Genomic DNA, 25,705 nt, shown 5'->3' on the forward strand with positions numbered 1-25,705 from the left:
GTTCCCATACCCAAGAATCCTTTTGGACACAGATGGGTGGCAGATGTAACAAACATTTCTTTGCTTCTCACAGCCCATCTCATGCCAGAGATAGTGTCAAGTAGTTGCAGGATTCACATGGCACTCTTCACTCAGATCCTCTTATGGTTAGACAGATTGCCACTAATTTCTATCACCAACTTCTTAGTGCTAAGCCGCATTCTGATTTGAGACACAGGGCACAGAGGAAGGTTTGAAATGCATTGCCACATTTGATCACTGAGGAGATGTGTGCCGCTCTGGATGCCCCTTTTTCTATGCAGAAGCTCAGTCATGCTCTTCATGCCTTACCTCCTAGTAAGTGTCCAGGGGAGGATGGCCTCTCCCCTATTTTTTTCATTACTTTTTGGGATGAGATCGAGGCTGAGATCACATCGGCTTTGCAGGGGATGTGGGACACAGGTTCTATGCCTTCTTCTCTCACTGAGGGGCTTATTTATCTTATTCCTAAGAGCCGGGATAAGACATTGATTGGCCAGTGGAGACCTATCACTTTACTTGGGACTGCCTATAAGATTCTTGCTAAGGCAGTGAGCATCAGATTGCCCAATTTTGCAAGATGTCATTCATAATACTCAAAATGGATTCTTACACGACAGGAGCATCTTTGATAACATTTTCTCATTTTGGGAGGTCGTCGAATGGGCTAAAGCAAGCAATCAGCCCTTAGCCATTCTGCTCTTGGATTTTGAGAAGGCCTATGATAGAGTGGATTGGGACTTCCTTGAGGGTACTCTTAGCCATATGGGCTTCTCTCAGAGATGGATCAAGGGAGTTTCATGCATGTATCGTGATGCCCACAGTAGAGTTCTCGCTTGTGGTGATAAAGGAGAGCGGTTCTAGATTTCTCGCTCAGTATGACAGGGCTGCCCTTTAGCCCAATTATTATATATCATAGTTGCAAAGGTCATGAGCATCTTTCTCCGCTCCACTACTCGTATTTCGGGATTGAGGTTGCCTCTTCGTAGTCAAGAGGAATTGGTTGACTCTGAGTTAGCTAATGACACAGCCCTGTTTTTGGAGGCTTCATATATATGCTTATGTTCCTTCCGGGTAGCACTAGAGGAGTACTGTTTGGCAACAGGGGCACTCATTAATTGGCACAAATCTGTTGGTTTTTGGGTCAATGATTCACCAAGAGTTGATTGGGGTGTAAGGCTTGGTTTTACTTGGATCAACAGAGGATGCACTGCTAGATATTTGGGATGCCAAGTTGGGATTGATATTTCTCCTGCACAGCAGTTTACTTTGGTACTTATGAGTATCAGGAAGAAGCTCCTCCATTGGAGCTCCACGAGATTAGATTTAGCCCCCAGAGCTTTGGTGGCTAATCAGGTTTTGCTTGGCTCAGCTTGGTTTATTGCCTCTTGTTGGTGCTTCTCTCGTGCGTGCATTGGCCGATTGCGGAGATTGATCCGCAATTTTCTCTGGTCGGGTTTGGATGGCACCTCCGACACTCGTGCCAGGGTAGCTTGGCTCACAGTTATTCAGCCCAAAAGAGAGGATGGCTTGAATATTATCGATCCAGATATTGAGTGCAGGGTGTTGCTTTGCAAACTTGTAGTCGGAGGTTTCCTACCAGGCACTGAGCCTTGGAAGGATTTTTTCTTGTCTCAGATTGTCAGATGTACACCCAGGGTTGGGAGAGACTGGATGCCCAGCACACATTTTAAAGCCTTCCTTTTTTCAGTTTCACTGTTCGGAATGCCAGGCTTCTCCTCACTTGACAGATGCATAGGATCCCTACTCTCAGGCCTCATTGGGAGAGCTATGATATTTCTCCAGTGATACAGCGCAGATATTGGCATAGACTTTGGCACTCATACAAAAGGAGCCAGATCTCTCATTTCTTTTGGTTATTCTTACATGGTGGTCTACCCACCAATCAGTGGAGATCAGTTTTCAGTGTAGCACCTTCCTGTCCTAGGTGTGCGGCAGATTCTGAGACCGTACAACATTGTTTATGGGGATGCAACAGTGCACAGCAGATTTGGGGTTCTGTAGCCCAACTTATGGGCAAATTGAGTGGCCGAGCCATGCATGACTTAGGGGGCAGTTGCTTGGCTCTCCCAGTCTGGTCCGCAGCTTTTTTATGAGGGCAGTGGTACAGATTTTGCTATTTTCATTCATAGAGGTATTGCCCAGCATGGTTTATTGCAGGATGTTCCTCACTCTGATTATACACCCCCTAGACAGAGGATTGACACCAGTTGAGAGATTATTGCCAGTATTACAACATGGCAGATCTGGAGAGCTAGATGCACGGAGGCTATTGAGGGTGTCCAGATTTTTGGGTCTCAGTGCATTAGTACTATATGGCGTGACATCATCCATACTCTTATGGCTACTTGGGCTCACATTCAAGGGCCCTCTCGTTCTGCGCAAGCGAAGCGTGTGATATTTATGCCGGAATGGGACCATGGCATCTTCTTTTCCTTTAGTACCACAGGTCTTACATGGCATCATGATGCTCCTCAGTGGTTGAAATCACCTTACATATTGGGGTGATTCTATTCTTTTCCGGCTTATAGCTGTGATTGTTGTATGTTTTTCTCGTACTTAATAGAAGTCTCTTTCTATAAAAAAAACGCGTTTCGTCGCTGCTGAAACGTGAAACGCGTTTCACTATTGAAACGTTTCAGTCATGGACATTTCGTCCAACGTTTCAGGGCAACTGAAAAGTCGAGAAGGGAGAAATAAAAACGTTCAATATTGAACATTATTGTGATTTGTGCGGCTCCAGGCATGTTATTTTTTATTTATGTAATATGTATACAGTATGACTCAAAATGAGGAAATCACTCAGAATTGTTCATGGATATAATCAACAATGCATCGTAGTTTTAAACTTTGTTTGGTTATTCGCTATTGGATTTTGGTACTTTTCTTTTCTTGATTGTAAGTATTAAAGTAAAATAGTAAATAAGTTTAAAGGCCTAAATTTGAAACTTTAATAAATTCAGCCCAAATTGGAGAGGCTAATTGCACTTTTCCTCTCCACTTGAAGGCCCAAATCTGAAATTTTCCCTAAATTGCAGGGAAAAAATGCACTTTTCCCCTCCAATTGAAGGCCCAAATGTGAAATTTCAGATTTGAGCCCCGAGCCTTCAAATTTTATGTATATGATCGTTTCAGTCTATCATTTCATTGTCCACCTGCCCGACATTAAAATGTGTCGTTCCAAAATAAATCATTTCAGCAACGTTTCGTTTCAGCAGTGAAACATTTCACGGTGACCTTGCTTCGGATCATGAAGCAAAGATTGAAACAGGTGGGTAAGCAATATACCTAGATGAATCCAGGAGCATGCCCAATTCACCTTTTAGGAACGTGCAAGTTATATACTCATGGTAGTCAACCCACAAGACTATATGACTATCAACTCCATTATGCATGGTATGGACTAGATACTACGACATCCCCACTAGCATCATCAGTGCCCAATAGTGGGTGTAGAACTCTGTATCAAGATATGCTCTCACACACACACACAGAGGTGGGCAAGCAATGCCCAAAGCTATCATTCAGGAGCTTCGAACCTTTTCCCATCCAGAGAAAGATTAACGAGGTTTCAATGAAGTTGAAGATACCTCCGAGCTGGACTATGCATGATGTGTTCCATGTCAATTGCCTAAAACCATATGCAGGTCCAATCCCTTCAGAAGTGAAAGATGAAAGCCGAACCAGATATAGTTGACGAAGCTGAAGTGATGGTTCCATAACAGATCCTTTTGCACCGCTTCAAGCATCGCTTAGGCTGCAGACAAAGACAATTCCTCACAAAGTTTCAGGACGACTGAGGGACCCATGAAGCAATATGACTTGACAAAGTGTTCTTCGACGACTATCCGACTTTATTGACGGACTATTCGGAGGCTATACAGCTTCTGTCAAGTTAAGAAAAGGGGATGTCACGTGCATCCCCGATGCCATGTGGACATATCTGAACAAGAAGGTGTAGGACTTGGAGTCGAAAACTAGTCCCATGTGAGCCCAATCCGGGACGAGTCAGCCAAGGTTCCACTCTATGTGTCCAAGGCTAGGTGTGCATTGTCCTGCACATGAAGCAGTGCCCGTCCGTGCTATGAGTCTTAGGAGCATAGAGGTTGAGAATACCAATGCGTGTAGTACCCTGCATAAGAAGGATCCACTGCGCCCTCACAAGCAAAATGACACCATGTCCAATGATGCAAAGGCAAGATCAAAGTTGAAACAGAGATACAAACACCACCCTTGGTACCATCAGCCGGTGACCAAAAAGGTTTGTCCCGAGAGAAGCTTGCCTGGTCTCCCACACTAACTAGCATCTAGTTTATGCTCTTGCAAGAGCAATACATCCATAGGTCCACCTGTGACTACACAATGAAGCTGGGTTTTTACAATTTTTTTCCACCGACGCGGAAAAAAACCCCCAAGACCCTGAATGTTCCAAGAGACAATCCTCATAAGGACTTAGAGTAGGAACGACCAAATCTTGTGGTCGACGAAGGACCCCCCTTAGAGGTGGAAGTACGTCTCGCATAGGTAAGGGAGGGAAAATCTGACGATGTAAACCTTACCTCTCTCTCCCACTCCGGGGAAAAGCCAGGGCTAGTCCTCTGAATTGGAGAGGTACCATAACAATGCGAATGCGCAACATCATCCTCAAGGGTACAATCATCCTGTAACTGTAATGCAGCATCCTCCTGTGAGGGATCCAGATCATGTGCCTGCAAGGCCTCATCCTCCAAAGAAGGATCAACATCTTGTGAGGCAAGAGCTGTATAGGGGTTAGGGTGCTCCACAAGGGGTGTGGGTGAAGGGGCAGGTATGGGGGTCCGAGGGTGCCTACCATTCCTAACCACAACCCAACACTGTGTGGTCTGCTGGCAAAGGAGCAGCTGGAGTCTCGGCATCTGCAGAAGGCCTCTGATGGGGAGGACCATGCAGCCTCCTAACATGGCCCCTCAATCTGGGACAATCTCTAGCAATGTGACACTGTCGACGACAAATCCGACACTGGTCAGGTCTGCCTTCAATCTCCATCCTTTGGCGGAAATGAGATCCGTCAAGTCTCTGAAGCATAACATGATCATCAGTAATCGATGGATCATGAACAAGCACAAGGACCCGGGGTACACCATCAAGAGTGGCGGTAATGGCCGCGGAAGTTGAGGCGGGAGAGCTCGGAAGGACTGGTACCTCTGGAACCTGGCCAAAGGATGCCCCTATGGAAGCTAAAAGCTTCCAATGGGACCAAGGAAGAGCAGGGAACCGTAGTGAGACCGGGGTAAGGCGTTGATCCTCCACCACTGGATCAAAGCCCACCTAGTACTGAAAGAAGAAAATCTTCCTAGGACCAAGAGAGAAGGGGCTGCCAGCCAAAGCCTCAGAAGTAGCTTCTGAAGAATGAAAGTCCACTTGGAAGAAGCCTCGACCAAGCAAACGAGTATCTTGAAAGTGCACAATCAGCTCTCAAGGGAGAGCTACTAGAAGCCATTCATGGGCCTGCGAACAAGAGGGGTGGGAACCATAAACTCCCGCAACAAGGGTGGTCTGGACCTCAAGGTCAATGTCGTGCTGAAGAGAGGTGAGCTCGTCTTGTGAAAAATTGATGATTCTCCCGGCCAGTGGGGGTGACGTGAGATTGGCTACGGCAGAAGAAGCCATAAAACTGAAAGAGTGCACAGAGCGGAAGCAAAGTGGCACTAGAATGTGCTGAACAGAGAGTGCAAGAGAGAGAGAGATATGGAGAAAACTATGCTGAATATATATTGAAGCAAAACAGTCCCAAGCAAGAGATACTACAAGTCTCATAAGTGAGGGAGCAAAATATGTACCAGACTCAATGAACAATGAGAGGCCAGCACCCACTATTTATAGTAGGGGTAAGCTGGCTGACTAGAGCTGCAAAACAGGCCGATTGGAGCTACTGGACAGGCCGACTGGAAAATGCCAAAAAAGATGGGAAAAATCCCAAAAAAATACTAGAAAAAGGGGTGGCCAACCCACAAGCAAGGGCCATGCAAAAGGGACCAAATGGGCACAATAAAAGAGCAGAATCTGGGGATGAATGTGCTAACATCCCCTCTCAGCACAAGATGCTAAACAAATTCCGAGAATCCGAAGATGAGGAGCCAAGGAAGCCTGAGAAACCGGCTTGGTGAACAAAGCTGCAACATTCTTCGTGGAAGGACAATACTCCAAACACAAATCTCCAGCAAGAACCCGTTCACGAACATAGTGATACTGAATCTCAATGTGTTTCATACAAGCATGAAACATAGGGTTCTTGGCGATGGCGATGAAACTCTGATTGTCACACCAAAGAAGAGTAGATCCGGTAGGAGGACAGCCGAGCTCCTCCAATCATCTTCGCAACCATATTGCCTCACATGCAGCATAACAAACTGCACGGTACTCCGCCTTGGTAGAGGAAAGCGCCACAGTAGGCTGCTTTTTACTGCTCCAAGAAATGGCTCCAGACCCAAGTGAGAAAACACAACCAGTGGTCGAATAACGTGTATCTGGATCTCCAGCCTAGTCTGAGTCAGACCATCCAACAAGAGTGCGTCCTTGGCCATAAGAGATGCCAAAATCCAGAGTGCCACACAAGTACCGAAGAACTCTAAGAGCACATCACCAATGCTGCTGACGGGATTTAGATGAGAAGGAACTCAATAAACTGACTGCGAAGCATGTGTCCAATCAGGAGTAGGTCAACCATACCAAACAACCGACGAGAACCCGGTGCTGTCCCTGATCGGTCCCTGGAGAAGCATCAAGTGAAGAAAGCTTCTCACGAATATCCATAGGCAAAGATACTGGTTTGCACCCAGTCATCTGAAATTTGTCGAGAGTCTCCCGAGTGTACTTCTGTTGAGAGAAGAAAATGCCCTTTGAGGTCTGCCAAATCTCAAAGCAAAGAAAATAATGCAAGAGGCCAAGATCCGTCATCTCAAACTCTGTCTCGAAAGCATCCATAACACAATGGATCCGCACACAATAAGAACCTATAAAGATGAGGTCATCAACATAGACCACAATGATAACAATCAAACCCCTCTCAAGGAGGATATAAAGGTTCGAATCTGTGTGAGAACAGCACAGGCCGAGCTTCTGAAAGAAATCATCAGTCCGCTGGTACCAAGCTCGCGGAGCCTGCTTTAGACCATATAAAGCCTTCTTCAGCCGGTACACATGATCCTGTTTGCCCGGAACAACAAATCCTGGTGGCTGATCAATATAAACCTCCTGTGTAAGCTCTCCATTCAGGAAAGCCGACTTGACGTCCATCTGGAAAACGGGCCATCTATGATGTCCTACAAGTGCAAGAACGGTGCGAATGGTAGTCATCCGGGCCGTCGGAGCGAAGGTGTCATCGAAGTCGGCTTTAGGACGCTGAGCATAACCCTTGGCAACCAACCTCGCCTTGTGCTTGTCCAAGCTGCCATCAGCTTGGAACTTTGATTTGTAGATCCAACGCACACCAATCACCTTACGTTGCAGTGGCTAAGGCACCAAAATCCAAGTGCCATTCCATTCAATAGCATCCAGCTCTGCCTGCATAGCACGACGCCAAGGCTCATGTGAAAGAGCCTCGTCTACAGAAGTGGAATCAGAAGGACCACTAATGATAGTAGACATAAGAGCATAATTAACAAACATGTTGCCCTCATGAATTTGTTTCCTTGTAACTCTGGAAGAACGCGAAAGAGAACCAGGCGGAGGAGCAGAAGGAAGCTCACGTAACCCAGAATCACAAACTGTATGATAATACCAACCAGGTACAGATCTGCTCGAACTCGCAGGAGGAGGAGCAAGGTCATCATCATCTGACTGAGTGTCCTCAGCTGGAGGTGTAACAGAAGCAGCGGGAGCAGGAGGAGGAGGAGAAGGAGGCGGAGACGGAGACGGAGGTGAAGGAAGAAGAAGCTCACCAACCCCCTCTGAAGATGTGGGAGTCTCGTCGAACACCACATTACGGCTCACATTAACTTTACCGGCTTGAGGATCATAAAGACGATATGCCTTGGACACAGTGCTGTATGCGAGAAAAGTCATGCTCTGAGAGAAATGAACAACGGAGGGCTTCTCACCATGGAAAGCCTCATATGGAGTTTTATCGGGAAGGGCAACAGTAGGAGACCTGTTCTGAATGTAGACAGCAGTGGAAGGCGCCTCAGCCCAGAAACGTCGAGGTAATGAAGAATGCTCGAGCATAGCACGGGCCATCTCCATAATGGTCCTATTCTTCCTCTCTGCAACTCCATTTTGTGATGGACCCTCTAGAATGATGTTAAATGTTCTCTCTTCTGGTTTGCAACTCGATGCCACACATCTGTGTAGGCAGGTAGGTTTGCATGTAGAGATGGGGTCAGCCCATCGAGCTACCCCAAGACTATTAGTGTGGGCATGGGGGAGGTGTAGAACCACCCCCAAGGGGCCAGGAGGACCCAACTGTGCCCACCAGCCATGAGTTGGGTTGGAAGGGGCTGTCGGCCAATTTTATGGCCAATAGGCAGCCAGCCGACTTGGCCCCAGGCCCTATAGGGGCTGTCGGCCAATTCTATGGCCAGTAGGCAGCCAGCCGACCTTGCCCCACGCCCTATAGGGGCTGTCGGCCAAGTGTGGGGGACAGCCCACACAGGCTGCCGTGCAGGGTGCGTGGATGGCCAATCTAGAGAAAGGTGTGAAAACACAATTTAATAGGCATTAAATGCTTATTTATCACGTCGTGGAAAGAATTGGCTGCCACCCGACTTCTGTTTGCTGGCCGAATGGGTACCTGAGAGAGTATAAAAAGCCAACCACGTTTTCAGTCATATCATCTCATCATTCACAAAGTGTTGAAGCATCTCAAGGGCCCGGATAGCCAACGGGAAAGCTGAAGGTCAAGGGCAGGAGTTTTACCTCAGCCAAGAAGGTCAAGTTTCAATCTTTATTTTCTAATTTGCATCATTCTAATAAAGCAAATACACCATTCGTGGTGGGAGCCCTACAAAGGGTATTCAGGAACTGGCCAAATCTGCATTGGTTTGCGGACTCCATGATTTGGCGGAGTGAGGGGATGTCCACTGAAGATGGTGGTGTCTCTCTCTCTAATGACACTATATGCTCTGCATCTGCATACATAATGTTCCTCACTCTCAACCTCCTCCTGGCATAGTCTGCATATCCTCTCTGCTCTGGGGATCCGTGCTGCCCTACCTGCCTCAATCTCAAGCTGGTGTGATGACACTCTGAGCTGGCCAATCACCACTCGGGCACTGTGAGGCATGTACACATCCATGTATCCAGGTCTCTGGATGAATCCATCCGCTGAGATACGCATAAACTGATCTCTGTAGTATACCAAACTCCCAGACTACATCAGAGGGAGATCACAGAGATACGGGCTCAACATCAGCACCATATCCAAGAGCGGCTAGCTCACTCACACTCACACCCGGAGATCATGCTCCGAGCTATTTTTGCCTTGCCATCGCCTATGTATCACATATTACACTCCCATTATGGTACTGGTTGGAGCTAGACAGATTTGCATTGCATTCTTGTATACCCTGCGCATATAGGTTGCATACTAGTCACCTGATGTTTTTTGCCCCGCCTTTCCAGTATCCACGGCGCGCAAGAAGTATGTGCGGAGAGCCCATGAAACAAGGATATTCATGATCCCCCTCTTCTTCCAATCACTCCATCCATCGGAGAGGATAGAGCTACCATACTTTGCCCATCCTACGCGCACGGGTGTGAGCTTGTCGTTGATTCTTTGCCTGTTGTCATCAAGCACGGTGGTGCACATCTCATGGTAGGTGATACCATGCCAATCGCCATGAGATGGCCCCACCTCCGCAATGCTCTTCACCATCTTGTGCCATTGTGGGACCTTGAGCACATGGAAGGAGAGATTGCAACTGATGACTGTGCACACAATCTCCTCATTCGTGGCTTTCATCTTCGCCTTCACCTATGTGAGGTTGTTTATGTTTGCACCGATGGCGGTTTGCCTCATTGCGGGAGAGCTCTCACCCCTTGGCCACTTTGGTTGGAAGTTGGAACTGGCCACAAGGCGAAGCCAGAGCCGGATGGGGCAAGGGAAGGACTCACAGACACGGAGGTATTGAACATGGAAGCTCCTCCACGCCCACATTTGCCTTGGTTGCGGATGAGTGAGTACTTCTTCACTATACCATCCACAATTTCTTGAGGAATCTCCTTGCGTGGTGCAACTTCTCCACCAAGCTTGGACAAATGTGCAAGAAGCCTCATGGCGCTACTTGTGTAACCCTTCCCGCAAAAGTTGCAAGTCCATTTCCATGACCCGGGATTATCGGTAGATTTCTCACCAGTGGTGGTACATAAGGCAAAAGCCTCATGCTTTTTCTTTCCTCCGGACCTCATTGCCAAAGAGATAGAGAACTTGAGACGAGAGAGAGAGAGAGAGAGACACACACACACACACACACAAATAAGAGGGAGAGCCTAGGCCCTAGAGGGCGGGACTCCAGAGTCCAAAGGGAGAGCTTGAAAGTTGAGAGCTTGAGAGAGAGAGACAGAGAGAGACTAGAGCTTGAAAGTTGAGAGAGAGTACTTGAGAAAGACTAGTCACTAGAGCTTGAGAGAGAGAGCTTATATAAGAGAGCCAAGGCCCACGCCCCAAGCGGCAAGAAAAAACAGCCAAAAAATGGTCAAAAAAATGTTCCCCAAAAAAAAAACGGGCGGAAAAAAAAAACGGCCAATTTTTTTCGACATGAACATTTCAAAAACATACCATACCGTACAAAATGTCCATACAGCTGGTGCGAATTTCGAAATGCCCTTGGAAAAAAAACTGTTTTGGTCTCATCCCATGCCCCTCGTTTTGCTTCATGTCATTTTTTTACGTGCCTGTGGTGCAGCACGCGTCCCACAGACAAGTATGCTTTTGGGCAAGGCCAACCCCGTAGCTAACGCCTTGAAAAGAAAAGGAACCGTGTCCCACATCCAATCGACACACACAAAATTTGCTGGTACAAGACTAGATGAAATGAAGCACAAGTACGTGGATTCCATGGAATTTGGTGCTCAATGGGAACAAGCATTCGATGCCACACGACCATGCCATTTCTTGGTACGCGATAGTTGGCTTTTCTACAAAAGTGACTTTATATGTTGAAAAAATTCCAGGCAACTCTTCTCTACAATGCCCATGATGTGTGCTGTCTCACTTGCAATCATAGAGGCACGATCTCAATGTTGGAGAAGTTAGAGTGGCAAATTTATTAGCCCAAAATGAGGTGAGACATGTTCACTCATGTGCAACACTGTTTGGTTTGTCAAAAAGTAAAAGCTCCCCATGGGAAGAAGATTGGGTTGTTACAATCTTTACCTGTTCTTGAAGGACCTTTTCAAAATATCTCGATGGATTTTGTAACAAACCTAACTCCCAATCCAGGTAAGCATAATACACAGTGTTTGATATCGTTTTAGCAAATTAGTTATGCTTATTCCTTGTAGGGCTAACGTTACTGCTAAAGACGTTGCTAGGTTGTTTATCCGGCATTGGTATCCCATAGGTGGCACGCCTAGGACCATTGCGTCAGATCAAGATGCCAAGTTTACCAGTCATTTTTGGAGGGCATTGTTTGATAACTTTGGGACTAAGTTGAATTTTTCCAATGCATTCCACCCACATACGGTGAACGGCGAGACGGAGATTTACAATCAACTGGTGTTCGACATGCTAAAGTGTTACGTTCACGACCAACAAGGTAAGTAGCAGCCAGCCATGGCCCCCGCCCTCCACCCCCCTTTCATTTTCTTGGTTTCATTTTCTTCTCTTGATAAAATTGTAATCAGTTTTATATTTCTTCAATCCACTAACACAGCCATGCATCACACCTACGAGAGTTCAGGCTATTTAATGTTACGATTGTGACTAACTCTCTTAATCTCTCCTTAATTACTCCTTAATCCCTTATTAACTGAAAGGACACCTATGAAGGGTCACACCCTTACACATGGGTCACTACTATCAAAGGACATGTCTATTCATTAAAAGACACATCCCTAAGTCCAAAGGACATAACCATTGATTCATGAGCCACACCCCTTCCCAGGGATGTGTCTCTTCACTTGTACCCTTTCGGCCTCTATTTAAGAAAGGCCCCTGTCTCAATGCAAACAACTCAGTCTTTTTCTGCAGTATTTGTCTTATGTTCATTAATTAAGTCTTAATCATGTTAATAAAGCTATAAAAGCTTTACAGTGGTATCAGAGCAAACTTTTTCCGCCCTGTGACATACCCTAACCCTAACCCTAAAATCAGCCCGCCCAAACCCTAAAATTGGGTGTAGCAAGTGTTGAATGGAAGAGCAGGAGAGAATGCCCTATCAAATTCAGTCCCCAACTCCCAATTTTTCCTGATTAAGTTTGGGCCAGCCATATGCACGACACTCTTGAATAAAGGAGATAAAAACAAAAAAAGCCTTCAATCAAGAGGTTTACATCTTCAGGCGGCACCCCTTCATGAACAGCGCTATCCTCCTTATCTAGGCGCTATCCTCCCCGAGTGTAGCATCATTTTTCATGAATATTGCACCTATTCTGAGGACGTTTATCCATCTTCATTCACGGAGCGCCCCTCTACACCAAAAGATACACCCTTGACACCAGTAGCTGCCCCTACCCCTGTACCTTCATCTCCAATAGCAGACTCTCGTGCGAGCCCAATCCCAGAGGATCGCCCTTACTATACTGGATGGTCTATAGCCGCTTCACCAGTACGTAGCCTCTCCTCTCGGGATTTCCAGATGCCGCACCCTCCAACCGATGGTTCTTACTAGAGCCCAACGGCGTCATCAACAGCAAAAACCCCTAGAGCCTCGTCACCCTGAAGCCTCTACATCAACATCTTCTCTCATGGCAGAACCTGTTGACATACCAGCCCCTCCGGAATGGCAGCCAGCTTTGCAACAACTTCAGCAGCAGTTCCAACAGCAACTTCGGTAGTCTATGGCATCCTTGGCTTCGCAGATCCAGCAGCTCCACACGGATCGCCACTCCTACACGAGTTCCGTACCAGCAACAGTACCAGCAGAAACGAACGTCATTCCTTCCAAGGTAGAAGGTGACGACCTTAAAACTCTTTATCGTCTTTTGCAAGCCAGTAAAACAAAGAAATTGGAAATTAAACCCCTGACTCTTATGGTGGTCAGCGCAATAAGCGCATCTTAGACCAATGGCTCTACAAACTGCGGTTATACTTTGAAACCATGACCCTTTCTGATTCCAAATAGGTGATTTTTGCGGTATCCCTCCTCAAAGACACTGCTTTATTGTGGTGGCAACGATGATAGCACGCAGGAAAATCGGTTGCAACGTGAGAAAAAATCGAGCGGGTCCTCCGTAAGCAGTCCATACCTGCCAATGCGGATTTCCAAGCCCGTACTCGCTTACGCCATTTGGACCAAACTGGTTCCTTGGCCTCTTATATCTCCCAGTTCACCAACTTGATACTGGAGATTGACTCTTTGTCCCCAACGGACAAACTTCATGCCTTCGTTAAAGGTCTTAACCCCACACTGCGTGCCAATGTTCAGAAATATAACCCTGTCGATCTTGCCGATGCCATACGATACGCCAAGCGCATTGCAAACATTAATTCTCGAAATTCGGCCTCTTTCGGTCGAGCTAATGCCTTTCAGAAAGCCAATGGATCTCGTATGAACCGAGATAGTCGCAAAGAATCATCTAGCGCTTCTACCTCCCGACCTAATCCCCAATGGAATAATTCTCAACACCCTCGCCGATCAGAAGGATCGTCCTCTTTTCGGTCCCGACATTTTCAATCCTTCCAACCACGCAGTTCCGATCGTGGACAGGACCAAGACCGTGACCAATCTCGCAATCCTCGTCTTTCCATTATTCCTTCTGAACAGGATCAACAAAAAGACAGGATTGTGCACAATTTGTAATGGACCTCATCGTTGGTTTGAGTGCCCCAAAAGACCAACCCATTGACAGAATTCTAATGCTGAACCCTCCACTTCCCAGGAGAAACCCCTAGTTGCTGACAAAGAAAAGCCTGCAGTTAATCACCATGCTATTGCACATGCTTCAGTGATCACTGCTGCTGCCACAACACAAGCTGCCTCTTCACCGTTGCCCCAGCGGTCTACTCAGGTTTTGGTTCTTCAAGGTTCTATTTCCGGTCACCCTATTCATGTGCTCATTGACAGTGGGTGTTCTCATAACTTTGTGGAAACCACCTTGACTCAGAGATTGAAGATTTGGACTTCTCAAAGTGCTGTTATTTATGAAGTAGAGCTTGTCGATGGTTCCACATCCTTGTGTGACACCGTTGCCAAACACCTCTTCTTTCGAATTCACTATCGTGACAAATTGGATTTCCAAGTCATGAATTTGGCACATTATGATATGATCCTTGGTCAAGAATGGTTGTATCAATATGATCCCCTCATCAGTTTCCAGAACCATTTCATACAATTTGCTGAAAATGATATGCTTGTGGCACTCGAAGGAATCAGAGACCAACCTTCTACACCAACCCTTTCAATATGATCCCCTGATCAGTTTCCGGGACCATTCCATACAATTTGCTGAAAATGATATGCTTGTGGCACTCGAAGGAATCAGAGACCAACCTTCTACACCAACCCTTTCAGCTCTTCAAGTGAAACGGTGGGTTCGCAAGAGTGGTTGTTCCTCAGCACTTTTAATGGTCTATTCAGCCAACGATCCTCCCGAGGACATAGATACAAAGGTGATCTACCTCAGGCAACCTTTCTTTGCTCCATACTTGGATCTTTTTCCTCAAGAGCTTCCTGCGGTTCTCCCATCTCGGCAACCTTTATGAGTCTGATGAATGATCTTTTTCGTTTCTGGACAAGTTCGTCATTATCTATCTTGACGACATCCTGGTGTTCAATCATAATATGAAAGAACACAAGGCACATCTTAAGATCGTTTTCTAGGTGCTTCATGACAATGCTCTTTATATTAATCTAGGCAAAAGTGAATTCTTCAAGACATCCTTGGAGTACCTTGGACATGTTGTTTCAGCAAACGGTATTTCCGTGGATCCAAAGAAAATTCAGGTTATTGTCAATTGGCCAACTTCCACAAACATCCATGATGTTCGTTCTTTCTTGGGACTTGCTAACTTCTATCACACACAAAGGTTCATCGATTTTCCGAAATAGATGCTCCTCTCACAGAACTTCTAAAGTCCGCTCTTGCAACCGCAAAACAAGCTTTTGAAAATTTAAAGGCAGCTTTGATAACAACTCCTATTCCTTACCCTACTCTCCCCTTTGATGTTTATACGGATGCTTCTGATATTGCCACTGGTGTCATCTTGATGCAACAAGGACGTGCTATTGCGTTTGACAGTCATAAGCACTCTGTAATTCAAGTAAGATACCCGGTATATGACAAGGAATTTTTGGCTATTGTTCATGCCTATCGTGCATGGAAACATTATCTCCTTGGTGCAGATTTAGTGGTGAAAACAGATCATCATTCTTTGAAATATATATTCACACAGCCAATTATGAATGCTAGGCAAGCGCGTTGGGTCGAATTCTTAGCCAATTTTCATATGACAATTGAGTATGTTCCCGTTCTTACCAATGTGGTTGCGGATGCCCTCGGTCGTATGCCGCCAGCTTCGGTCTTTGCTATTTCTACAGTTGAAATGGATATACCTCAAAGTTTCAAGGACCATTATTCAAAGGATCGTGATTTTGGAAATGCATTTCGAATTCTCAATTCTTAGAATGCAACTCCTTTCGACTTGAAGATTTATGGAGCATATACAATAGTGGATGGTTTATTATATTATCAGGATCGTATTTTTGTACCTCATGATACTCATGTTCGAAGAGTATTGGTGAAAGAACATCACGAGGTCACTTATGCTGCACACCCAGGCGTCAACAAGACATATCGTCTTTTGACAGCTACATACTATTGGCCTTAAATGAAGCAAGATGTTATTAAGTTTGTTACAGCATGTCTCTCGTACCAACGTATGAAAGCTTGCAGACAAGTTCCAGCTGGTCTTCTTCAACCACTTCCAATTGCCAATAAACGTTGAGAAAGTATTAGTTTGGATTTTATCACTTCATTGCCACGTTCTTCTAAAGGCAATAGACAGATTCTTGTGGTGGTTGACAGATTTTCTAAAATGGCACATTTCATTCCGTGCAAGAAAGCAGCCCAGGCTTCAGATATTGCAGTACTGTTCATACAGTATATCTTCAAACTTCATGGATTGCCAAAATCTATAGTTTTTGATCGAGATCCAAAGTTTACACGACATTTTTGGACTTCAATATTCAAGTCTCTTGGTACAAATTTACTCTTTAGCTTTGCTTATCATCCACAGACAGATGGACAAACGGAACGAGTTAATCAGATTCTGGAAGAAATGCTGCGTCATTATGTTCAATCTCGATTAGCTTCATGGAAAGAATATTTACCTTTGGTGGAATTTGCGTATAGTAATTCTTATCATTCAGCTATTGGAATGACACCTTTTCAAGCAGCTTATGGCCATACTCCCCTTGTTCCTGCCAACTTTGTTCTTCAACATAAAGTGGCTTTAGCAAACCAACTCATTCAGGAAATGCAAGATATTCTATTACAGATTACGGATAAGATGGTCAGCGTCCAAGAGCAATATCAACGCACAGCTAATAAGCGTCATCGTAACATTGAATTTCAAGAAGGAGACTTGGTATTATTATATATTACCCCTCATCGATACAAGACGGTGAAATCAATCTTCCCAAAGCTTCGCCCAAGATATTATGGACCCTTTCGTATTATTAAGAAGAACTCATCTCTCAGTTATAAGTTGGAGTTACCGCCTTCTTGGAGTAGAATTCATCCAACTTTCCATATTTCTTGGCTCAAGAAGTTTGTGGACGGTGATTTTCCAGTTTTAGATATTTTGGATTATGTTCCAAAAATCGAAGATGAACACATACTCTTAATTCCAGAGACAATTCTTGATGTCAGACAGAAAGAAACACGACATAAGCTCACTACAGAATTTTTGGTTAAATGGAGAGATCTTGATGATTCCGACTCTACTTGGCAAAGTGATAAAGACTTACAAGAATATCCAGAACTTCTTCGGGAATTCTTTCAAAGACAACCATCTCTTCTTAGCCGGAGTCTTATTTTAAGTGGGAGAGAATGTCAAGATTGTGACTAACTCTCTTAATCTCTCCTTAATTACTCCTCAATCCCTTATTAACTGAAAGGACACCTGTAAAGGGTCACAACCTTACACATGGGTCACTATCAAAGGACATGTCTATTCAGTAAAAGACACACTCCTAAGTCCAAAGGACATAACCATTGATTCAAGAGCCACATCCCTTCCCAGGGATGTGTCTCTTCACTTGTACCCTTTCGGCCTCTATTTAAGAAAGGCCCCTGTCTCAATGCAAACAACTCAGTCTTTTCCTGTAGTATTTGTCTTATGTTCATTAATTAAGTCTTAATCATGTTAATAAAGCTATAAAAGCTTTACATATTTCCCAAATTTTACAAAAACAAAAGTTCAAGCTTGACTCCGTAAGTCTCCTCACAAACAAATCATCAACTCCATCATGCATAGCATAGACTACGTGCTATGACATCCAAACTCATAACATCCACATCCAAGAGTATCACACCCTAATCTGGATGATGATCATGCACTCCTCTCCCATCTTGTTAACAATTGAGAACGACCTGGATGTGGAATTTTTGTGCCAGTCAGAAATTGAACATCAAAGTACAATACAGAAGCATAAGGAGCAACCATACCAATGACACTTTTCTCTAGACAATGTTGCACTTACTATCTGTGGGAAGCTACAAGGGTTAGTAGATCCTACACAAAGTGGTGCCCTTGTTTTTCAACAGTAGCACATCCAATATTACGGGATCTCTTTGCACACTCCACTCGAGACGTGTTTGTGGTAGCTTTAGGTTTGCCAAGCATACTTCATGTGGAGACAAGACGACAGGTATGTAGATGATGGATCATCAAGAGTTTTGTCTCTGACAGAGATGTTGTAGAGAAGAGGGGGAGGGGGGAGGATATGTAAGATTTTTGGCTACAGAGAGCTCTCCCAAAACACAACTGACAAGCTCAGCAATTTTTTTACAAATGTTTGAGAGCTCCTTGAAAAACATATTGCACAGGACAACCGACCAGCTCAGCATTCCAATTTTCAGTTTCAGCAATAGCTTCTCAAGTTCATAAAATTCATTGTATAACCACTCACAATATACAGTCTTGAAAAATGTGTAGTTCAAACATGCTCTTACGGTGCATTTCTCTTGTTCACATGTCGAATTCGCTAGTTTGTTCTGAACTAAATCACATACCACATGAACTTTGGGGTGTTGGAGGGGTAGAGAGAGAGGGAGGGAGCTACCTACTTGAAACAGGAGGAATTCCTCTGGACAGTCATACTCACCTCCTATCATTCAAAAGATCGTACAGCTTTCCACCATAAATCTCAAAAAAACTAAGCCATAGCTGAAGCCCCTGATTTCTGCAAGCTGGGTGCTGCATCATATCCAGAATATCTTGGCAAGCTCTTAGAGGTAAAGGCTGCATTGTGAACGTTTTGCCACTCCCTGAAATGCCGCGAATGTTTGTCCAGAATGTAAGAACATAGGATTTAATCAAAGTTTTATCCATATTTTTTAGACGTTGCCTTCCAAATCTCTGATTGGACCAGTTAGATGACACACCTGTTTGACCATAAGCAAAGCAGGTTGCTTTTGTACGCTGGAAAATAGTGGGTATTATTGGCTCAACAGTTACTCTGTACACCTGTGCACCACAAGGAGTGCAATATAACTAGCATAATTGTATAAATAGAACAACTGAAAGGTAGAAAGAGCTGACACACCATAGCAGAATTGCCTTGTTTACTCCCTGAACAATCCTGCACTGTACAAAACAAAGCATGAAGTATGACCATACATGGTAATGCTAATACCTCATCATTTGAGACCTGCTCATCCAAGACAGCATCAAACATAAAGTCATGCTTTTCCACATATGCTGTCAAGTCCACCTACACCCCACACAAGTTATTAGAAGCTGTTTTGAGGTCGCACAGAACTGTATGTAACCCTTGTACATATTACATTTAAAAAAATAAAAAGCCCTAAAATTATTTTTCTAAATCAATCTAGCATCTCTACCCCTTCACACAGATTAATAGCAAGAGTAACAACACTTAAAACACTAAGGAATTTGCATTGAGTTAAATTGTTGGGGCCCAGTGGTGCATCCAATAAAACCTATGAGCACAGGCATATTGTACCAAAAGTGCCTTTGACAAACTCAGAAGTTCTGGCACAGGAGTAAGTTCTGCCTGGTCATGCTTGTGGTGCGTGCTAAAACAATCGTCACCTTTAGCTTGGGCTCGTGAACAGATAGAGAACACCCATTTCCATCAATTGTAACAATGTCCTCTTCTTTGCGAGCAGCTTCTTTTTTGTTTAGAGGTCGTTTCCGGACCTGCAAAGAAGTCAAACAAACATCAACTCAATCACACTGCTCAGTTGTATTCCACAATGCTTTAGCTTTGGTTTGTGTGCTACTAAAATTAAAATCAAAATGTCTACTTAAACATAAACATGAAAAGAAAAGACAAGGAGCTGCAACTAGTAGACAATGAGGACCAATCAGAGCCTACACCAATGACACAACACATACCACTACTTTGATCCTTGCAAGGCCACTTGTACTGTCTTTTCCTGTTAGCTCCTTCTCGAAAAAAGCTGCTCTCATTGGGCTGCCCTCATCATGGGTTCTGTGCTTGCTACTCCGTGGCTTATTAGTGGACCAAAAAACATCGGATTCATTTTCAAAACCTTTCTCTGTTACAGCGACAAAGGGAGAGGCCTGAAAAGGATCATTTGCAGCCTCCTGCCAAAAAGTGTGCTGGTTGAATTTAAAATTCTGATCACAAATCATCTTTAATAGGGTAGAAAAAAGGGATGAAAAGAACTATTGCACTGTTTCTTTGTTTCAAAGCAGTTGTCTTTTGCAAAAATCTTGGTCACAACAGCTTGCTAAAGAATTGTGAAGCAACTTTTGCCTCAAATAAAAATCCATTTGTTAAAAAGTAAAAGCTGAATTGGCCAGATTTTCTGGGAAATAAAACAGCTTTTGAGGAGCCTGCTGGCCCACTGCCAGAGGGGGGGATTTTTTTTTACTTTTTTTTTTTTGGGGGGGGGGGGGGGGGGGGGGGGGGGACTTTGTGTGTCTGGGGTTGAGGGTTTTTGTAAGAAGCTTGGATAGCTTGCTACAAAGGATCTGCCACTCGGGTGTCAAGGACTAGCTCTAGCAGAGAGCATGCCAAGAAACTGAAGAACTTAACACCATAACCAAAGTTTGTGAATGCTTTCTTCAGGGGGGCAAGATGCAAAAATTGTACTCTGGCTTAATCATCATATGCATGCAGGCTAGACGAGCAAAACAGTCTGCTCAGGGACTGGTAAAGCTGCAAAACAAATTGCTGAAGGCTGGGTATGATGGGGAAAAACTGACAGGCAGGGACCATGCTAGCTTGCTGGCCCTCTATGGAATAATGTCTGATAAAGAACCTGGCAAGTTAGCTGTCCTACAAAGCCCACCTATAATCACCATGTTAATCTTTATTCCACAGCCCAAATCCCTGCAATACATACTAATCACATTGAGTATTTGGGCTTCATAGTTTCCAACGATGGGATCTCAAGCAAAAGTACAAGCAGTACAGAAATACAATTTAAGAACTGAACCTTTCAAACAGTTCACTCTGTATTGTCAAGTTAAGGGAAAATGAATCTGGCAAGCTATCATAGAGCTTGAGTGCTCTTTTTTGCTCCCATTTTCAGCTGGTCAAACAAGGTCAAGTCAATTACAGAATCATACAGTGAGGTATTTTGATCTCAGGAGAAACAGGCAGCTCATAGGTAACCACATTTCCCCGTTTCCAACTTCACGCTTGAATATACTGAAGGAAGATGGAAAGAGTAAGTTATGCAATGCAAAACGTATTCTATACACACCACCTTTGTTGAGTATTGACACCACCTGCTGCGAGATTATTGCTAGTATCACAGCGTGGCATATCTGGAAGACCAGATGCTCAGAGGCCTTCAAAGGTTTTATGACACCCAATGTATTGGCCACTGTTCACATTCTTTTGGCCACTGTTCACATTGTTTTGGCCACTTGGGCCCACATACAGGGATCTTCTAGAGCTGTGCAGACAAAATACAGCAGATTTATGAGAGGGTTGAACCATGGTATTTTCTTCTCCTCCACTCCTACGGGGCATTAATGACAGCAGAGTGCCCCCAATTGGTTGAGATCTCCCTTTGTGTGATTCTATTTTACTTAATTAGAAGTATCTGAAAAACAGGTAAGGGTGGGTGGGCTTGTGGCATGACCTTCGCTTGCTACACATCCTTCACTCACTTGTTATACAACTCAAGAAGAGAATGACAGCTCACCTCAGATAGAAGTTCGATATCGTCAATGGAGTGCAAGTCTAGGATTCCAGCACCAATCTCTCCACGAAGCTCAGGAGATGAGAGCCCACCCGCACCATTCTGTCTTCCAGATCCGTATGGGGGAGGAGTCAAGGGTTCACTACCAGGCTCCGCCCCACTGCTGATGGATTTGATAAGCCTGAAAAGCTTTTGTCTGTCCTCCAAGGTTTGTACACCATGTCTGGCATAATCCTGGAGGAGTGCATTTGCATGGTCAAAACAGCTAGCTGAAGAGGGGCTATAGAAGAGGCAATAAAAACTCCTTGCTTTATGTGTAATTTGGGTTGTGATGAAAAACTCCTGTTATATCATAGCTACATTGTGATGTGAAAGGAAAGGGAAAGAAGGGGCAGTTAAAATTTACCTGCATCAGCAAATTTTGTACAAGGCGAGGATCTAGAGCAGGAGAAGACGTTGGGGAGGCCAAATGCTGCAGGCCTGCAGACTGTAGCCACCTTGCCATGACAGCGTCGGTTGTGTCCCCTGCGTGCGAACCAGGGAAGAGGTTCCCATGTTGTTGTTCAAATTGCGATGCCGTACTGGGTTGCTGGACCTGCCCGCCCATGATGCAAAAGCACAAAAAAACCACCAAAATGACCAGTGGCAAGGCCCAAATAGGTTGCTAGATATGGCGTTTCAGTTACCAAAGCACATGAACTGACAAGTTAGGTGGTGTACTAGGAGATCTAAATAGAAGGGGAATTAGAGGAAGGTGGGTGGAAGTTGTAAAAATAACGAAATTCTGCTGCTGTGAAGATCCGCTTCGAAGCTTTCTTTCACACAATTGTGGCCTGATTAGATAAAAATTTGTGGGCGAATGACGACGCGAGGATTGAAAAGCACAGAGGTGGATATAGGGCCACTGTGGGATGGTGCCCACTATGGGCTACTGTCAGAAATTCGGCACTGTGTGCACAACTCTGCGAGCATGCAGAAGTGACAGGATGGGAGATAAAGGGTTTGGGCGAGCAGAGCGGAGAGGTAGAGACTCGAGAGAAGATAGGGATGAAGGTTGTGTGTGTGTGTGTGTGTGTGTGTGTGTGTTCACTAAAAAAAAATGTGTGTGTGTGTGTGTGTGTGTGAGAGAGAGAGAGAGAGAGAGCCCTTGGAGGAAACCGAGAAAAGAAGAGGAGGGCCCAGGGGGTGAAAATCTGCAGAAAGAAGGCTCGGATAAAGAATGGAGAGAAGGTTACAGAGGAGAGAGAGCTATAAATGGTAGCATTGCAGAGATGGTGATGGTGGGTGCACTTACTGCGCCTCAGTATGGTCTTTTTCCTTTTGACAGAAAAGAGAGATCCTTGTGATGGGTGCAGATCTCCAACAGAGGTGATTGAGAGTGGAGACTCGAGATCAAAGAACGAATGTGCACTGTGGAACTTTGAAGATCTCTGAGTGGCAAGGGGGAGGACTGAGCTTTTCTGGCTTCTGGGGTTCTTTGCAGGCTTTTTGGGAACCGCACAGAAACGTTTGAACCACCCTATCCATCAACTTCAGCTGCTCTCAAAAACCCAATTAGCTGCTAAGCACGACATTTCAGATCACTAATGATGGATTAACTCTTATTAAGTGACTACAGAAGTACAGCTGAATTACCATTTCATGTTAAGATTTGATGAATGGTTCCTAGGTTAGATGGGTTTGAAGATCACAGTAGAACATTAATATGATGTGTGGACAGTGGTATCCCCATGTGTTTGCATGTATGATGTGTGGACAGTGGTATCCCCAGAAAGGTGGAAAGCTTTTTGGCATCTCCTTCTAATTGTTGTTTGCTTGCTTTTTGTGTGTGTGTGTGTGTGTGTGTGTGTGTGTGTGTGTGTGTGGGGTGAGCCCACCACAAGCCTCAAGTTTTACTTCATTCCAACACAAAATGTCTTGGAATTGTGTATTTCATAAGCACTCTAGTCTCTCACCAAACATGAGGTTTTGTAGCATTCGCCCCCATTCACATTAGGGGACAAAATGTGAAACTGTGTTAACGTCCATTGTCCTCCCTAAGGTTGGTTGGGTTTGCACCTCATGGGCATTGGGAAGGATGGCTTCGGACAATGGGCACCCAGATATGGAATGACTTCCACCGCTGTCCACCCCAATTTTACAAGGTATATGATTTTTTCTAAAAATCCTCTTCACATCTACCAACAACAAGCCTCATACGCTTGTGAAGGGGGCTATGGGTAAAATTGGAGGTCCCAGATTCAAAACTTATTAATGCACAAATGTGTCACTCAACTTTTGCTTTGTGTTCACCTTGCGGGCTGAACATTTTTTGTGTGAACCTTTTGTGGCAAGTGAAGTTGGTGGCCCTAATCTACCGGCCACTTTAGCTTTGCTTTGAACACCATCTTATGGTGATAACCAACTTTTACTAGCCTAAGGTTGTTTACACATCTAGCCCTATCCATCTTGGAAAACTAAATGCAATGTGGATTTAGAATGGACTAGCGACCTCAGCCATCTATAAAGGGCCTACGTGTGGGAGTGCTTTAATATTGCACGAACTCGAACAAAGCTAAACATCTAATCATATGTGGATTCCTACATTGTAATATTGTGTGAAAACACCCCATAGATGTCATTGAACTTCCAATAAAAGTGATAGCCTCATTCTACACAATCTTAGGGGGTTTCAAATCCTATAATAGACCATGGGAAGATAATAAGCTTGATAAATAAACTTTCAATAAAAGTGAAATCCTCATTCTACACAATCTAAGGGGGTTTTAGATCCTATAATGGGCCATGCAAAGATAATACGCTTGATAAATAACCCATAATTCTCTCATCACAATTAAGAGAATCGGTTGGCATAGTGGTCAAGTCATATGTACCATGCACATTAAGGATGAATCATGAGTTCATCTCTTTAAGTCTAGAGTTGTCCATGAGGCATCATCCTACTGTGTTTAGGTTGGATGAGTTTTCATGAAATTTGTATGTTTCCTAGCACAAGTAGTGGGCCCTAAACATGTATCTATTTGATCTTGTGAAGATGAAAAGAAGTGCACAACTCCCTTTGTGAATTAGGTTTTGCCATCAAAGCAGCTCCAATCATACATCTGGCATGTATGAAATCAACAAAAGGCTGCATGAACACACTATAGACCCTTATTTATCCTTATATAGGGGCCTATGTTGATTACCAAGCATATGTGTGTAAGCTCCCTAAGCGTACTTTTTGAGTGCATGATTAGGATAAGGGGGGCAATAAGATATTACTATCAATGCACCTGCTTGAGGCCCCCCTTTTTTAGAAACCAAAGGGTGCAATTATGGAGCTAGAGATGGGATGATTATGTTGCAAAAAAATTGAGGTGTTGCCATTTCATACGTATGTTCAACGCCCTTTCATTGGCATGTCGTTAAGTTTATTAAGACCTCTTTACATTTCTTCTATTGAGACCCTCAACAAATTATGATGCATGCATCAACTCTTAGCTCAAAAAAAATGTGTAAGCAAAGTAATATAAACTAATATGGCCAAATGCAAGTTATGGGTGCAATTTTGGGGGTCCATTCATTTATTTCTAATGGTGCCCTTATCAAAGTGAAGGTGATAATCCACAATCTCCTTGTACCCTTACCACATAAAAATGGAGTTAAAAATAAATGAACAAAGCTTTTTGCCTCTCTTTTTTGGCTCCTTACATGCAACCAAATAAGTTCTCAACAAGTCAAAATTTCCCTAGTTCTTATAGATTCATGTACAAACAAGCATACTCCATTTTGCTCCTTATGACAAAATGCTAATTGAACCAAATTTGTTGCTCCTCTTTGAGAACACAATCTTTGACAACTATTACTATCACACCTTTCTTATATCATGTGCTGAATATCCTTGGAATATTTTTGTGTTTCCTTTATCAACTTCAAACTTAAGCAAGCCTTTAGTACACCTTTACCTAATGAAAGGACCCATGCTCAAATGCATTAACAGCTTCTTAGATGTGACTATTGATTCAAATACTTGAATTTTAAACAATTATTTTGTGTTTCCTTTATCAACTTTATTAACTTCAAACTTAAGCAAGCCTTTAGTACACCTTTACCTAATGAAAGGACCCATGCTCAAATGCATTAACAGCTTCTTAGATGTGACTACTGATTCAAATACTTGAAT

General features: G+C 44.2%; 1 protein-coding gene across 1 annotated transcript in view; it reads right to left on the reverse strand.

Annotated features, from left to right (window-relative positions):
- The window catches only part of LOC147612954 (kinesin-like protein KIN-13A), a 50,440-nt gene extending 27,377 nt beyond the window's left edge, over positions 1-23,063 (reverse strand). The window contains exons 1-7 of the mRNA XM_086782228.1: positions 21,950-23,063; positions 21,547-21,777; positions 19,760-19,972; positions 19,454-19,561; positions 19,035-19,112; positions 18,784-18,865; positions 18,504-18,666 (exon numbers count right to left, since the gene is read on the reverse strand). Of these exons, the coding sequence (XP_086638354.1) occupies positions 18,504-18,666; positions 18,784-18,865; positions 19,035-19,112; positions 19,454-19,561; positions 19,760-19,972; positions 21,547-21,777; positions 21,950-22,150 (1,076 nt within the window). The 5' untranslated portion in view covers positions 22,151-23,063. The remainder of the gene's footprint in view (positions 1-18,503; positions 18,667-18,783; positions 18,866-19,034; positions 19,113-19,453; positions 19,562-19,759; positions 19,973-21,546; positions 21,778-21,949) is intronic.
- Between the last annotated feature and the right edge of the window lie 2,642 nt (positions 23,064-25,705).

The sequence above is a fragment of the Cibotium barometz genome, chromosome 44 (assembly GCF_041138505.1).
Source record: "Cibotium barometz isolate CiBa-2024 chromosome 44, ASM4113850v1, whole genome shotgun sequence".
NCBI classification, from domain to species: Eukaryota; Viridiplantae; Streptophyta; class Polypodiopsida; order Cyatheales; family Cibotiaceae; genus Cibotium; species Cibotium barometz.